The sequence below is a fragment of the Centropristis striata genome, chromosome 20 (assembly GCF_030273125.1).
Source record: "Centropristis striata isolate RG_2023a ecotype Rhode Island chromosome 20, C.striata_1.0, whole genome shotgun sequence".
NCBI classification, from domain to species: domain Eukaryota; kingdom Metazoa; phylum Chordata; class Actinopteri; order Perciformes; family Serranidae; genus Centropristis; species Centropristis striata.
In genome coordinates, this window is record NC_081536.1 from 14738941 (window position 1) to 14756098 (window position 17158).

Here is a 17158-nt window from a genome sequence, read left to right on the forward strand (position 1 = left end):
GACTTATTATTTTCAAGCTAAATGGAACGTAGCAATAGGCTGTGCTTGATGCTTGGTGGCACAGTGAAAACACTCAGGCCTAGTTAGTGAACTCCTGTAATTGGCAAATGGCTAACATGCTAGCAAGCCAGGGACATGCTAGTGCTAGTCAGTCAACAATAGCTCTCAGATCTCCTTTCTTTTTTCTCTGTTCTGTGACATTTTTACCCCCATGACATTTTGTTCAGGATTGAACATTATTTAATTCAATAAAGAGTAATCAAATTTGTGTAACTGTGGACAAAGTTCTCTAAGCTAGCAAGCTTGCTAATTGTTGTTTAACTAGCTTTAACTGTAGCATGATCATTAGCTTAATCGCTAAAGGGGCAATCGATTAAAAATGGCAGTTCTTTAGGAGAGGAGTTTATAATTGGACTGAGGCGTGGAACAACACAGCTAATAATCTACATTTCTTGCCTCCCTGGTATTAATAAACAGTGAATTCACATCTCAAAGTTCACAAAAGTTAAACCCAGCGGAAGATTTGCACACATTTACTTTACTTGCCCACTGCAATCAAATCCACTGAATGTTAGCGTTACCAGATGTAGCAAATCGGTGAGTAAATCAAATTGGAAATGTAAAAATATGGGGGATAAAAATCTGAACAGGACATGTCTGCATCACCCTCTGTGGAATCCATGCCCTTAGTTTAAACCAAACGCACTGGGCGTCCAAGAAATATATTTCCCACCTAAGAGGGACAAATATTTTATGCATGTGGATAGGATTGGAAAATACATATTCAGGTTATTTATGGGAATCCGCAGGGCGGGTGGGAGCCGTGCTGAGAGGCTGAACTCTTTGATACTCGAGGACACAGAGGTTAGTGGTCCATTTCAAATGCTGACAGGGGGGAAATATGTTAAGTGGGTGACATTGCAAATGCAGGGAATCTGCTTGCCTGTCTGTAGCTTTGCCACAAGACACAGAAGCAGAGTAGAGTTAGGTTTTCTCACCAGTGAAGCCAATGGGGGGACCAAAGGTTCCAATGCAGTCTTTCTCCCATTTGTTTTACAGAGTATAGTTAATATTCTGGGTTAACATGTCACACTGATGAAAATGCAAATGTATAAACTAAATATTTGGAATACATTATTTATTAACTTTCCATTGGGAATGTTGTGACTCCTTGCCAAAGATTCGGGGTAGATTTGTGGCGCAGCATCCCTTTCCTGCTTCATTTTATGTGAGTGTTAACAGAGTGTAGCACGGTCAGCCGTGGTATTCAGAGAACGAACAGGGCCTCTCGCAGTAATCCTAACTTTATTTCAGGAAGTGGAATTGAAAGAATGTGGAAAAGCATAAATATTAAAAGACAAAGTGTTGAGGATAAATATATCTCTAGCTGAAGAAAGCAGAGTGGATTCTTTCTCAGGCGATCCATCTCTTTAGTCAACAACACTGTGAGGGAAATTTGAGGTTAAGCCGAACAGACAGCTCACCAGCACGTTAATTCCCTCTGAGTGTTTGCTGTTCGGAAAAACACTCTAAAGCATCTTGCTTAATATGATTTCACTTTTTCGTATTATTAAATGTGAGAGGAATTTCTGCAGCTGCAAGCCTCAATTACCTCAGTTAGTTTGTGTCTAAGAGACATTAATAAATATATATTTGTTTAAAGATTTAATGACATTCAATAAACAATCCCAAACTTTCATCAGTCAGGAAATGCAATTAGTTTATTCAGTACTGTTTTATTACCATAGAGGCAAAAACAATTGTTAATGGTATGATTTTTTTGTCTATTTTAATGAGGCCATCTGGATTAATCTCAAGACAATATGCAGCCATGCAGACCAAAGTCTGGATTCTGTTAACGTTGGTTGAGACGATTCAATCTACTACTTAAACAATGTGTATGAGTAATGTTTTTTACTTGAAGACATTACTGCAGATTCTCAGAGTGAACGTCATGCTGTACCTGTTTGTGTGGATAGACGTTGATGTGGCATTTGATACATTCTTGTCCCATGTTGGCCCAGGAATTACCACTCATCCACTTCCTCTTACACTTGGGGCACTTATACTCTCCGAAGCATCTCTTCTTCCCCTGGTACGGTGTCAACCCTTCACCTTTGGGTCTAGCCTGTAAAGAAGAAAGTAAGGTGAATAAAATGTATGCACATGTGGAGCAATCAGAGTATCAGAATGACATTTTTAAGAGAACCTCTTGGACAATAATGGACTTTGAGTTTTGACAGTAGGGTGTGTCTGTCCTTGTTGTGCTAATATATCCAACTTCATCATACAGCACACTCCTACACACAATTTTGGCTGAATATGTGGTTGTGTAATTGACATTTACTTCCATTACAGCTGTGTTAAATTACTCCTCTGATTCTCATGAGGGAGATGATTACGAACAGTCAGTCAGCCATGAAAAAAGCACTAGCCTGAGGGCAATATTGTTGGGAGGAGCCGCTCCAATGACTTCATGTTGGCAACTTTATTTAGGCCACTATAACGGCACTGGGGGAAAAGACGTTGTTCCCCTTAAAAGCATGCCACAAACAAATGTACTGCTGATGTCATCAAAGGGATAAATCATAAACTGTTCTCCATCCTGCCAAAAGAAACCCAAATGTATACTGATTAGTAAGTTTGTCAGGGCTTGTCATTATCAATTTGAAGCTCCAGAAAAATCATCCCAGAACTTGCATATGCCTTCTGACAGCCCTTATCAGCCTTGGGTTGCTTATTTTGCTAAACAAAACCATTCAATTTGGGAGCTCAGCATGGAGCAGTGAGGAATTGTATTTTTTTATCACAAACTTTAAAAATGCATTCATGCACACATGGAAATCTGATGTGACATAAAAAAAATAATGTTAATGCACAGCATGCAGCTGATGGCAGCTTTCCAGCAGGTTAGAAACCTGCATTCAAATAAAATCAGACATGTCCACGCTTACTCTTCTGCAAGCCTGCAGATTGTTTTCATAATCACTTTTGCGTTGGCTGCAGATTTCAGGGTGGATTTAGGGGGTGAGGGCTGGTGAGAGTAATGGGACTGGTATGATCTGTATCCCTGGTCTTCCCTTATTTTGTCCCAACCCATGTGTGAGTAATAGAAACTTTAATCAGCAGCATCTGGCACTGTCCTTATAGACGTAAGCAGTTTGCATCAGCACCAGCAAGCCAACGCTAAGTATGAGCGGCTGTGCTTCAATCTGGCCCCTCAACAGCATGACCTCAACCCCACTGTCAGCTTCGCATCTCCTACTGTGACAGCACACTGGCTGGAAAATCTGACTTCTGCTGGCCTGCAGCACACCAGTCTACACACACTGACAGGGTTGTCTTGATGCAATCAATGGGCAATCTCAAAGACAATGCCATGGCAACATTTTGTTTGGATGCTTTCACTGTGTCTCAGATATCAGCAGAAACACAACAGCTTTAGTCTACTGGCAAACCAAGCACTGCACATAATAAAATCAAGTATTGCACAGAAAGGACAGATATATTCACAAAAAGCCACATTCAAAATGTAATAAATTACATATAACACTCATTTGAAGGTAATAAGTTACTTTACAATGTTACACTACTTTTGCGTTACTTCCACTAATATTACGCCACAAATAGGTGTCATGAAATGGAAGAGGGTATGTTGTTCCATAGCTAGTAATCAAAGAACAGAAGCTCCAGTTTATTGCAGTTTGCTGTTATTATCTATTTGGATGACTATTTATTTTGTTGACATTGTTTATTCACCATATGCAACACCAGGAAGATTTTTGTCCTCAAAATGTGCATGGATGAGCTTATCATTACTTCTGATCAAAAACTATTTTGCAGCTTCGTTAATCCAGCCAAATAAAAATCAAGTGCAACAACACAAGACTTAGTAAGCCAGCTAATATAATGTACAAGTCAAACAGCAATAAGAGCAGTCTGTCTGCAGCCTGTTATTCTTCAAAGCTGTCTGAGATTTACTTGTCTGGCATCCTCTTGCTTTACTCTGTCATAAAGTACATCTTACATAAAATATATTTGACTAATTTGAAGTTTAAAAATAAATTATGTGCCAGGTGCACTCCCCAGGAGGTTCGACCTTCACTCCATTTGGAAATGTGAACATAGTCAAATTTCCCATTACGGCTATTTGTTCAAATGTAAAAAATCTCTCCCTGATTCTGCAGCCAGGACTCAGCAGGACAGAAACAGCACTCATCCTCCTCATGACCATTCCTCTCCAGCTCCATGCTGTTTTCAGGGTCCAGCCTTGGCCTTTGGCTGCACGTCATGCTCTGTCTGCAGCTGAGTACTTTCAGTTTAGATACAACCCTATCTGCAATCAATTTGAAGATGCTCTTAATGTGCACACGGAAAATGGATTATCTATGCAGTCCAGCTGAAAAGTGGATGCAATGTTGACGATAAATTGGTCAGTTAAGATTTGATATGATAAGCCTTTAATAATCCCTATCATCAATCATCAGAAAATGAATCAGTAACAATTTCGATTATTCAAGTGTTTTTGCAAGTAAACTCTAAAATTCCTGGTTTCATTTCTCCTAATTGAGGATTTTAAGCTTTTCACCATGGGACTTCCCTCCACTGATTACTTGCATTAAGACAATAATTTTTTGTACTACAAGTTTTCTGAAATTGTATGTTTAAATATGCATGCAAGCCATTATCTTTAATAAATATGTGCTAATTTGCACACATTTCCAGAACAGAAATCGGAAGATATGATAAAGCCTGGTTAAAAATCCTGCATATTAGTTTTTACAAAGAAAATTTTGGATATCTCTTTTCATCACTTCATAAATCAGAAAATACTGTCAACAGCCATAAAGAAATATTTTTGCCATGTTTTTAGAAATATAATATTCTATAAATCATTCTTTAAACGATATATGAACAAACCGCTCTGGAGAAAATTTGGTTTGCACAACTGCAAAGTAATCCAAACCATGGGACATTTGGAGATATAAATCTCAGTATTAATACTCACATTGTGGTCAGTTGTTTTCAGGCCATTGCAACATGTTGCCTCTCATGGAGGTCTCAGATGAAGAGCGATTTTCGCTTCTAAAGTCAAAAACTTTCCAGGCACAGTTGGTATTGCACATTCCAATGGACACCCAAACACGTGGGAACGGATGTCACAATAACATCTGGACTGTTGTGCCACCTCTGCAGCTGAATCACACTGAGAATTGCAGTGAGAGGTTCAGAGCTAATGACGGAAGCTTTGGTTTTCTTCACTTAGGTACACACATTCAGGCCTGTTCTTTCTACTTACAGTGGTGCAATGGATTACAAGGCAAAACCCTCAACTGTAAACACTAGAATGACTGAGCAAATGTTTTAGTTAGGCTTGATTTCCAGGGAAATAACCACGCTTTGTTGCCTTTAAAGCAACATTTACAAACCATTCACAACACACACAGTATAATGAGTACTTTAATGGAACTGCGTCATCGCACTAGACAACACTTGGGATCAGCCGGCACAGGAGGATGTGTTTTGTTTTCCTTTGCTCTCTACAAACAAAGCCATTCAAGCTGTTGCAAGAGTTAAATGGACATGTCTGATCCATTTAAGCATTTTAGGTTTCCATCAAGTGGAAGCACAGCTTGGAAACAGTGAATCAGATGATGGTGTCCGTGCCAGAAGGTGGCGAGCGGTGTTTGTCATATCACTTTGACAGTCCCGGCCTGCATTGAGTCAATGTTTGTTTATGTCCCCAAGGCTAGAACCCCACATGTTGAGATAAGGGTCAGTGTGTGTGTGTTGAAGACAGTGTCCACAGAGAAGACAGTGTAACTCCAAAACCACAACTTGTTGACCACATCCTCTTTTGGTCCAGATCACAGCAGGGACTCATCATATCACACACACATGCACACAAACTACGGGTCAGTGAACTGTTAAATGAAGCATATACACACATGTGATGCACACATTCAGTGATGCAGTCTCTACACAAAGCATGGCCACACACAATGCCTCCCTCTTTCTCCTCTTGTCCCCTTTAACACCCAGAAATTAAATGCTCAAACACAGACACACACACACACACACACACACACAGTCTCAACAAATTCCACATCCACAAGTTTTCATACACTCTTGAGACACAACTGGAAAGTCTCCGCACACTGTTTCCTGCACTACTCCCACTCAGAGTTTAGCCCTGCTACAAGGACTGGGATCTTTCTCTGGCTTATATCGTAGGATTAATGAGCTCACAAACTGCATTAAATAGAATAACAAGAGACAATAAAACAAAAAGGGAGACTAATATGAGACACATGAGAACAAGATGAATATAAACAGGAGAAAGCTAATTAAGATAGAATAAGAATTTGAGTCTGAAATAGATGTGAAACTCCTACTGCTCCTAAATTCTGTCACGAAGAGGGTCTAAGAACCTGCTGCTCTAGAATCATGGATGGATTACAAAATGGGCCGACATGGCACAGGCCCAGGGGCCCAAAGTGTTGGGGGTGGGGGGGCTGATGTTCACCTGCAAAACGTCACTCTAGAGACACACCAACCATGGAGAGATTCAAAATTACCACAAAGACATGCAAAGCAACTGCAAAGAGACACAAAAAAATAAAAAGGGCCAAAACGACCACATAAATGGCCAGGAAAGAACTGACAGAACAAACAGACACAGAAACAAGGTGTCCAAAATGAGACACAAAACAAGTCAAGTCAAATGTATTTCTGTAGCACATTTACAGATGGCTGAGCCGAACCAAAGTTCTTCACATAAAAGTGCTTAAAGTGCCAAAAAATACAGAATTGACAAAGGTGAAAAAACAAAAAGGGTTAAAAAGACATTGCCTGCAAGAGTTAAGATAAATTAAAAGAAGAAAGGATAATTTTAAAGGCACTGAGGGATTACAAGGGGACACTATTCCCTAGCACTTGCCAGAGGAAAACTTTAATCGAAGGCAAGAGAAAAGAGGTGGGTCTTCAAGTATGACTTAAAAACATTCAGGGACTGCTCTGCACAAATAGACCCAAAATTAATACAAGGAGACACAAAATAACTACAAAAAGGGCAAAAACAACCACATAGAGTTCCAAAATAACCACAAAGTGACACAAAACAACCACAAAATGACCACAAAGAGACACAAAATGACTACAAATAAACCCAAAACAACTACAAAGAGACACATAGCAACTACAAAAAGACACAGGATAAACACAAAGACACACATAACAACTAAAGAGAAACAAAATAACTACAAAGAAACACATAACAACTACAAAGAGACACAGGAAGACTACAAAGAGACACAAAACAACTACAAAGAGACAAAATGACCACAAAGTGACCAAACACCCACAGAGAAACAAGTTGACCATCAACAAAACATACCACAAAGAGACACAAGTCCATTGAGAACTGCATGACAACTCAGAGACAAGACAACCAAAAGGATAAACAAACTGACCACACACAAAATTACCACAAATGAATACAAGACCACAGAGAAATACATTATGACTACAAAGAGACATCACAAAGTCTGTGTGTCTTGCTCCTGTGTAAGAAAGATGGTGGGGCCTTATGCATTTCTGCTTCCAGGGGTCCATTGTCTCATAATACACCCATGTCTAGAAGCAGACTCTAACATCCACATAAACACACACTCTCTGTCTCTCTCTCTCTCTCTCTCTCTCTCTCTCTCTCACACACACACACACACACACACACACAGAGAAAAAGAAAAGTGGACAAATACCAAAAGCCCCACAGTTGCTTGAGCCAACTGCAGAGAGACCCTCCAATCAGCCTCTCTCAGGAGGCTGGGGAACGGGAAGGAGAAACTGAGAGAAAGAGAGCGAAGGAGGAGGAAATCTAAATCCAAAGCAGATGGCCTCCATAGGGGCAGAACACGAGAAACACTGAGAGCCGTCGTAAAATCGCAGCTCTGCTTTCAATTAGGCCATACATTTCAGAGACAGGGAGAGAGAGTGAGACGGAGAGGTGGGGGATAAAACAGCGTTAACTAACCGCTGTAGCTCTGGCCGCAAATACAGTGGATTGGACTCATTATCATGTGTAGGAATGTGGAGAGGATTCTCTGGGGGGTCGCTTTTAAGACATATGTTGAACAAACAAAATAAGGAATTTAAAGCAGGTAGAATTTGAAGAGGTGTGTTTAAGTGAGTGATCCCGGTCTAGACGACACCCACTGTGATGTCCTTAAATTCCAGGGTAATTCAGGTAATACCGTGAAATTGATTACAAAGTATGCAGCCCAGGCATCCGACTCTGAAATTGCAGTTTGAACATAATTTTGCCACAAAACCATCATGAAATCCTGCTCCAGTGCAAATCATGAAAAAAATGTCTATTACTGACCACTGGAAAATATGTGGTCCAGACCACTGTCTGAGGCCTAAAGGTGATCTTGCATTTGTGTTGATCTTACATTCCAGACTAAGAGTAATGACCAGTGGACAGACACCAGACACAAACCTGAACCCTTAATCCTCTGTCTCCAGCAACAGGATAGGTTAGCCTTGGTTTAATATTAGATGTCCCTTCCAAGCCAAACCTAAGAGGAATCCTTCTAAAAGACTCTCAAGGTTGTGGATATGAGATTTCATACTTACTCGGCATATTAGGGGAGACCTCTACCTACAGTTGATCTGGGCTCCACATATTCCCCACACAGTCCTCAGACAACAAATACAAGGAGACAGCCCTGACAGTGAAGCTTGGGTTTTTATGCAAATTCTACATGCCATTCAGCGGTCTGCCTGCCTCTTTGAGAAAACAAGGGATTTGGTGGGTAAAACAACATTGAGGCTTTGGGAAAGGATTGGTAGTAATTGTATGCAACCACTTTTCTGGTCTGGATTTGAAGGGTCTTTGTTGGCAAATGCAGCTCAGCTATATGTGAATAATGTAGAGCGTCTGGATGTTTGAAATGTCTTCAAATAAACCTAAACATTTGAAAAATAGATGGTTTGTTGGATTCAGCAGAAAGTGGAAACAAAAGTGTTACATGTTCAATATGGGATTTCCTGCCACTAGGGGTCTTTAAGTCATAACAATGAGAAAGCCACCATAACTGTCTGCTTCTCCTGGTTAGAATTTCTTCCTGTGCAACGTTCAGGGTTTTTTTGTCAGGAGCCGAACTATCTGCAGAGTTTTCCTCCTCTCCAAAACAAACAGACTAGGAGATTAAAACCAGTAAAAACACTGATTAAAGCAGTTTCACTTTAAAAATCATTATTTCTCCAAATATGTCTGGCTCATCAGTAGAGAGACTGAGGCTGAGCTGCTGCTAACGTTTGCTTGTTTCTCTGATAACTTAAGATCCAGACGTTCTGAAGGTTTTTACCGGGAACAGAATTATTCACAGATGTCTCTTCTTCTTCAGAAAAAAATTACTCTGAGATATAAGCCAGTAAAAACACTGAATCAAGCAGTTTCATGTTAAAAATCTGTGTTTTTCCAATGCTGTTTGGCATCCAGAGATGCTGCGAGCGTTTGCTCAGCTTGTTTCTCTGATAACTTAAGATCTAGACGTCCAATGACTTTAAGCCTTTATTCAGTTAAAATGTAAAGCTAGAAACAACCAAGATCTATTTTTTTTTTTAATGAAATAAATTAACAACATAAAATGAAATAAATCAACAAGATGTTGACGCATGCACAAAAGGGATATGGTGCCATTGATAGGCAACTGATAGAAAGCATGTCCTTGATTAAAATGACAGATTTCTCTGGGTTTGAAAATTGTTGGAAACCTTTTGAATATTCTAAAAACACAACTAAACAAAATACATAACATTAGCATATTTAGTTGTTACATGTGACACTTTCATGTGCAACATAAGGAAACAAATGTATTCGCTTTAATTCATTTCATACAACATAAACTTTAAACAAAGAAGTGCCTCATGTCAAGCCAAGTGACTTCCTTCCAACAAAGTACACAGACTTGATGTTATTTATGATAATGTGAGGTTCTTCTGCATGATTTGATGTTCCCATCACAGCACTGTAGAGTTGCATGATCACTGAGAGCCAGACAGGTCAGTGAGTCACAGCATAAGCCTCCCATTCAGCAGAGAGTAATACACTGTAAAAGGAAAAGCCTGAGGATGTTTGTCAGACCACACCAGAAGGAGCAGAAACGCTTGTCGGGGTCATTCAGGACAAATAATGATTTTACCATACTTATTGGTTGGGGTTGACCACATCAAGGCAACTCAGATGTGAAACATGAAAATATGCAGAAAAGTCACATACTTTCACACATTACTTTATCTGGTGTGGTATTCCTACCCACATGGCCAAAGGGAAGAAAGAAAACACTCTTTGATGCTGGTCTATTTTGTCTAAACTTTTTTAGCAAAATTAGCGTATCCTTTACCATCACTACCCGCGTTATCTGACATCACAGCAGCTAAAGATCTGAGGATGCAGTCATCGGCCTGTCAGGCCAAGTGAGGGCGTGCAGATGGCCGCTGCTTCAAGTCTCTCACAAGAATGACACTGTCACTACCTCAGCTGTGTCTCACTGCACACAGAACAAGCATTTTTTTATCGGCTGTTTCCGCTGCTGGACTAAACAGCCTCTACCCCATGCCAGAACCTCAGCCAGGTGCATTATGGGGACTATTTATCAATCCCACCATGCACTACAAGCTCTAAATACAACCACTGTTTTCTGTGCGTGTCTCTCTTTTTCGCTGCCATCTTTCTCACCTCTCTCTCTCTCTCGCTCTGGACGGCTCCTTTGCTGGTGCAGCTGTCTCTTTCTAATGCCTGTAAAGAAAAGTGGCTGAGGCTGAAAGTGACGGGAGGAACAGGTGTGCTGTTTAAGTGATAAATTTGCTCTCATTTGAGCACAATGCACCTCAGTTTATAACAACAATCCCCCCGAACGTGGAAGAAACAAACAATAGTCATGCTGCCACAGCATACAGTCTAATTACTGAGCAAAGCAAATATTTTAATTACATTCACATTAATCTGAGTCTAAATTTTGTGGACTAATAATTACACTTAATGACCTAGGACGTCATTGCATGTGTCACCCCAATAAATGAGGACAATGTTTGTGACATGTTTGTATTTAAGATTGCATTAATTACTCTTCCCAACCTTTGAGAACAATTGCAGATATTACAAGGCAAAGCCATGTTTTCCAAGTATCCCAGATAGAACTGCCTTAATCCTGGCCTGCTGGCACAAGCCCGAAACTGCTGGGCTGCTCCCCAGCGTTCCGTAGCGCTCCGATCACTAGCTAGCATCTGGAAACCATCAGTGTAAACAAAGGAGCAGCGGAGGAGCTCAGGCCCCGCTCTGCCTCTCCGCATCCCCCAGGACATCACTCAGAGAGCAACACAAGAACACCAAACCAGCCCTGAAACCTGTGTGTATTGCACTTCTGCATGCGTGTGAGCACACACACACACACCATGTGTCTGTGCACATATCTGTGTCTGCTCTTGTGTCTTCATCTCAGGATCTTTATTTGCTTTAGCTGCAGTGCAGAAAGAGATAGATTTACAGATAGAGTGGATGGGGTTCAGTCCACAATGTTAGCTTTGAGCCTTCTGGAGCTTTTGTTTGGTTTGCTCATTAACCGTAGCATTTCTGATAAGACTTCTAATTGCTTTAATGTGGTTTCAGTTAGCGTGCTAGCCTTAGCGGTCTGTCTGATGAATGCTACATGGGGGGAGAGGCAGGAACCTGGATGTGGTTTAAACCTGAGAGCTGGTTCTCTTCTGTGAAACATCAAAAAAGATCAAAGCCTCAATCATGCCTGATCCTTCTCTGAGACACTACAAGGAAATATTTCCTGAACGTTTCATAATAGTTTTCAGTAACCATATATCTATTAATCATGTGGTTTGGTCTTTTTCAGTACAGCTGAAACCTCCAAAAATGTGGTTCATGGAGCTTTTAAACTCTGAACCTCACACTTAAGCAAACTCCATGACACTTGTAAACACACCACAGAGGAACGTTGGGTTTTCCAGTTGTGTCTGCAACCTGTTACAGCAAAAAGAATGCTTGTTATCAGTCTTTATGAACAATAATGCTTTTACAATGGATGTGGTTTTCACTTCACACATTCTCAGTTTAATCAACAATGTGCATGTGTGGCTATGGGACTACGTATTTAATTAAATACTTCAAACAACAGTGAGTTATCTGAACCGTAGTATCGGCTCGTAACGGCCTCATATTCCTTCTGTTGCTTCACAGCTCCACATCTACAACTGCTGAGATAAGCATTCTTATCTTGTACAGTTATATCTAAATATAAACCTCAGCATTACACAGTCGTCTACTACACATAACCTTAATCACACTCACTGGAATTTGTGTACACGTTGACCTTTGCACCACCAAGCGCAAAAATGCATTCATGCATGCATCCAGCCAACACACATAACTTTAGTGCAAACTTTTCTCAACCAGACACATACAGTATAACATTATCACGGTCATATATCGTTTTTTCAGATGTACAAATACATGACACAAATCCATAAAGCAATGTGTGGAAGCCCATTACCGCCAGTACAAGGGGAAAAAAAGAAAACTGCAATGAAAGCAAATCTCAAATTAATTACATAATATCTTAAAATATTGACTTGCTATCTAAAATAGAAAAATGCTCAACATAATTAGTCATTATCTTAAAAAAATGAGAAACATTTTCAAAATATTGACTTAATATCTCAAACTAATAAGAAATATCCTCTAATGACAGACTTTCTCAATATTTTGACTTAGACTTACCATCACAAATTCATATTCACTATCAAGCTTTCCTTCATTGCTCAAAAAGTCTTTATTTTCACGCAATAAGTCAGTATTTAGAGATAATACTGTATACTGATAATACTTGTTTTTGGAAAGCTTCTCGTTATTTCGAAAACGTTCTCATTAAAATTAATTAAATAGTATATTTTTTTCATCACAAAAATGGCCTTCCAACTGATCATTTAAATCACACTGCCATAAAATTTAGATATTAATATGTAATAATCACAACCTCACACTGTTGCCTATTTTCAACTACAATTTATCTATCATCTAATCTGTCACCCATGACCACTGATTTCTATATATCTGACCTACATTTATAAAAAAGAGAGAGATGCTACAATAGATATTAAACCTATTTCAATGTGCTGGTTACTCAGTCATCTTATTCATTGCAAGCATGGTGACAAGCAGAGAGCTGACATAACAGTGCTACTTTCAAGCTGCTATTTGTAACACTGTCCTGTCACTGGGTGCTAAATATGTATATGCTCGTATAAGTTTAACACATTGACATGTACACTGCCAGTCTATAATGTGCAAATGTTTTATGCATTGATAAAGTCGACTACAATAGATACATTATTCTTTTCTAATTATGTCAGAAAATGGTATGTGAGCTCAATAGAACCTGCACTGCACCCATGTGGGTCAGGGTGCTATTCTTAAAAAGGTTTCATATTCTAGAAGCTCTTTATTTTGGCTATTAATATGTGCTTGACATTTCATTACCCTATAAAAAGCAGTTTACTCACAATAGCACATCCCAGTTGTTTCCAGGTCTAAATCTGCCTATGAGGTTTTTGTTAGAGCCCGACCGATATTCGATTTTTGAGATTGATGCCGATTCTAATTTTAGAGGGGGGAAATTAATCGATAACCATTATTTTGACGAATATAGTAATGTTTTGAGCTGGAATATGTGAATCGTTCCAACGATTTTTCAACACTCAAATGTACCCAGAGAGCTACTTTCTCAGACATAAAACTTTATTAAACAATATTTAACACTGTTATGCATTTCTATTTCTATTTTTTAAACTCTTTCCATGATTGTGACAATGTGGTTTATTCTTGACGGATAGAGTGTATATCTTTTTAAAACTTTATTAATACATCCCTTCCAAACATCACAATGAAAATTAAATCACAATTAACAGAGGATTGTGGCTGACAACAAAATTATTCCAACTTTAAGGGCAACTGTGTAAATTATACAAACAATGTATTACATTGTCAGTCAATTCTATAAATGATAACTGAGAAAATAAAGAATAAATAGGAATAAAATAAATAGTTAAATAAACATTGTTACAGTGTCAGTCAATTGCTGACTTAAAAAAAAGAATAGGAAAAGGAAGAGCGAACACCATTTCTAAATCACAGCAAGCAACATTTTCTGCATTACATATTGTGTAAAAAAAGTTTTCATAACGGCACATATTGGACAGCATATACATGGATACCGATATGCCTTTGATAGGCCAGTATCGGCCAATAATATCTGTCAAGCGATACATCTGTTGGGCTCTAGTATTTGCTGCAATTATTTAATGTGTGAAGGAAGCAGCAGATAAAAACAGTAAACAGAGAACAGTAGTGTTATGTGTTAAGGAACAATAACAGTTTTAATATGTAACTAAACTTAAATCAATCTTAATAGGCAGCACTTCCTAAAAGGATCACAAAAGGGAAGCCGAAACTGTGCAACAAATATCCCCAGTGCAGTCTATTTAAGGTGGAGAGCAATGCATTTAAAATGACCTGAGGCGAAATATTTTTAAGTAAGCAGCAACACTTGAGGTTACATATTTTTCCCTTGTGGGTTTCTGGGTTTAACCAATGAGATCACAAGTCTTTATAAATGGGTTTGTTATCTCACTGTGATACAGAGGAGAGGATGTCAGGAGGACAACCACTCCAACTGTTTTAAAGAATAACCACAAGTCCATTTCCAGCTCCATGGAGACGCCAAAATAGTTCGTTCTAGGAAATGGCCTCTGCTTGGCAGAATAAGTGCAGTGCAAGTGTGTGTCTGTGAGTCCATGTACTGTATGTGTGTGTTTCTACTGGAAGGAACTGTGCCACATACACACACACACACACACACACACACACACACACTCAAGAAATGATTTCTATAATGACCTTAAAACAGAAAGAGTGTCTAGGTTGAACCTTTTCTCAGATTCTAGTGAAGTCCTATAACAGTACCGGGCGTATCACTTGTGTTTAGTCTGTTCTTTGACATGCTGAGATATCACACAGGGAAACGGTAAATCAAGACAGCTGTACCAAAGATAAAACATCCCACAGCTGTCAGTCAGGGAGATAACTGGAGAGGCTGTGCCAGAACGTATCAAAAACGGTATTTTGTGCTTTAAAATGTCATCAATTTCCCACCGAGAAATTGTTGAAGCGTATTTACAAGAACAGTATGGTGGATCATAAAACTGTTATGGTTTCAATTCTGTTTTCATGTGTCCATTTTAAATAAAATAAAAAAGTGTCTGTGCTTCTGCAGTAATCAAACAAACTATGATTTTTGGGTTGCTGTTTTTTTTAATTATCCATCAATGTGTTTTTAACTTATGACAATAGAGAGCATTTCCTAAAGCACTTTCCAGTTGTAGCATACAGTTAGAATCTATTGATATCGGCCCATCACAGAGATATCTATCATATCAGTGTTTATGCTTTCCAAAAGGCAGCCTTATATGAAAACCTTTTTGATGAAACATATAATGAAGAAATGATGCTTCGGGTGATTAAGAAAGTAATTTTGCTATTCTTTTTATTTTTTTTATTCTTTATTTAAATTGTCACCAATTGACTTATACTGTACATACACTGCTATATAGCCATTTGTTTTATTTTTAAATCATTCTATATTCAATGCTCAGCAATTGAATGACATGCAGTACCGATGTTTATTCAGCTATTTATTTTATTTTTCATTCTTTTTTTTCTCAGTGTTTGTTTCTATTGGTTGACAATGTTATATATTGTATGCATAACATATATTAATGTTTAATATTAATTAATACTGTTTATTATTTGAGGAAGCAGCATTCTGAATACCTTTGCAAAGTCATATCGGTGCAAAATCTGTCTATAATTCTTATAGAAAAAAAACTATTTTCATTCCAGCTCAAAAACTCACTATACTGGCTGTCATTTTGATAAGCAGTGATTTTTTTCCTCTGTAAAATAGTATTAGTATCGGCCCCAAAGATCCCATATTGGTTGCGGTCTACAAACAATGCAGCTTTTTTATATTGCAAAAGAAAATTGGAAAAGTTGACACAATATACTGATCTGTTGATTTAGATTAAAGCAAATCTCAGTTAAGTCATCTTTAATGATGTTATTGCTTACAAAAGAAATTTGGTGACCTGCAATTTCGTTTTGTTTTGATAAACTGGAGGTGGAGGTCTTGTATTATGTGTTTTTGTAAGCAACGGATTTAAATGTCCTGACAATTAATACGCTTATGTTTGATTTTGCCTAACCAAATAATAAAAGAAATATTTATTTTCAAGGAAATTCCCCCAAAAATACATTTATTACTCTGAAATTTAAGACCAATATTATTCTAAATTATCATCTCACTCCCTCAGACTTGAACTGTAAATGAGCTTTCCATACAATGCATGCAGGCAATATAGACATGCCATGTGTGCACACATGTGTGTGTGTGTGCTTGTGTGTGTACGTTCAAGTTTTTCTCCTCAGTAACAGGCCCACATCATTCGTGTCCAAGACAGCTGCAGAGGCATATCACCATGCCAGCTCGCTCTTTGCCAGAACCCTATTCCCAGATTCCTAGATTTCCACAACCCAGCTTCCCTAATCGGCCACGGATCTCGGTGTCATGTTCTTGGATGACTGATGGATACCCCTGAGAGTGAAGCATGTGGGCGTTTTGCTCCATAACAATAACAATCTCTTGTTTTAAAGCTGATGTTTTTGACAGAATCATTTCTGTCTCTTCATGCTTCATTCATAGAAAACACACGTACGGGCCAACTAGGCCTTGGAATCTGCCCTGGTCGAACCCACAAGCTCAGTTCCATTAATACAGAGGGCTTTACATGGAAGCTGCCTCGTTTTTCATAGATATAGGATAAGTTTACCATACTTCGACACTTACCATATTTACAGGGTGCTAAGGGCTAATGCTAGGCCGTGGGTGTGAATTTCCCCCCTGCCCTCTCTTAGCCCTGGACTTAGCCACGGTCCCACTAAGCCCAACGAGCTGTGCAGCTGCACAGCAGCGTTGGGTTACCACGCCAGTGAATGACAAGAGCAGGTTGAGTGGCGGACTGGACATAC

General features: G+C 38.9%; 1 protein-coding gene across 1 annotated transcript in view; it reads right to left on the reverse strand.

Annotated features, from left to right (window-relative positions):
* The window catches only part of zcchc24 (zinc finger, CCHC domain containing 24), a 41186-nt gene that overhangs the window by 6911 nt on the left and 17117 nt on the right, over positions 1–17158 (reverse strand). The window contains exon 3 of the mRNA XM_059359017.1: positions 1964–2128. Coding sequence (XP_059215000.1) covers positions 1964–2128 — 165 coding nt within the window. The remainder of the gene's footprint in view (positions 1–1963; positions 2129–17158) is intronic.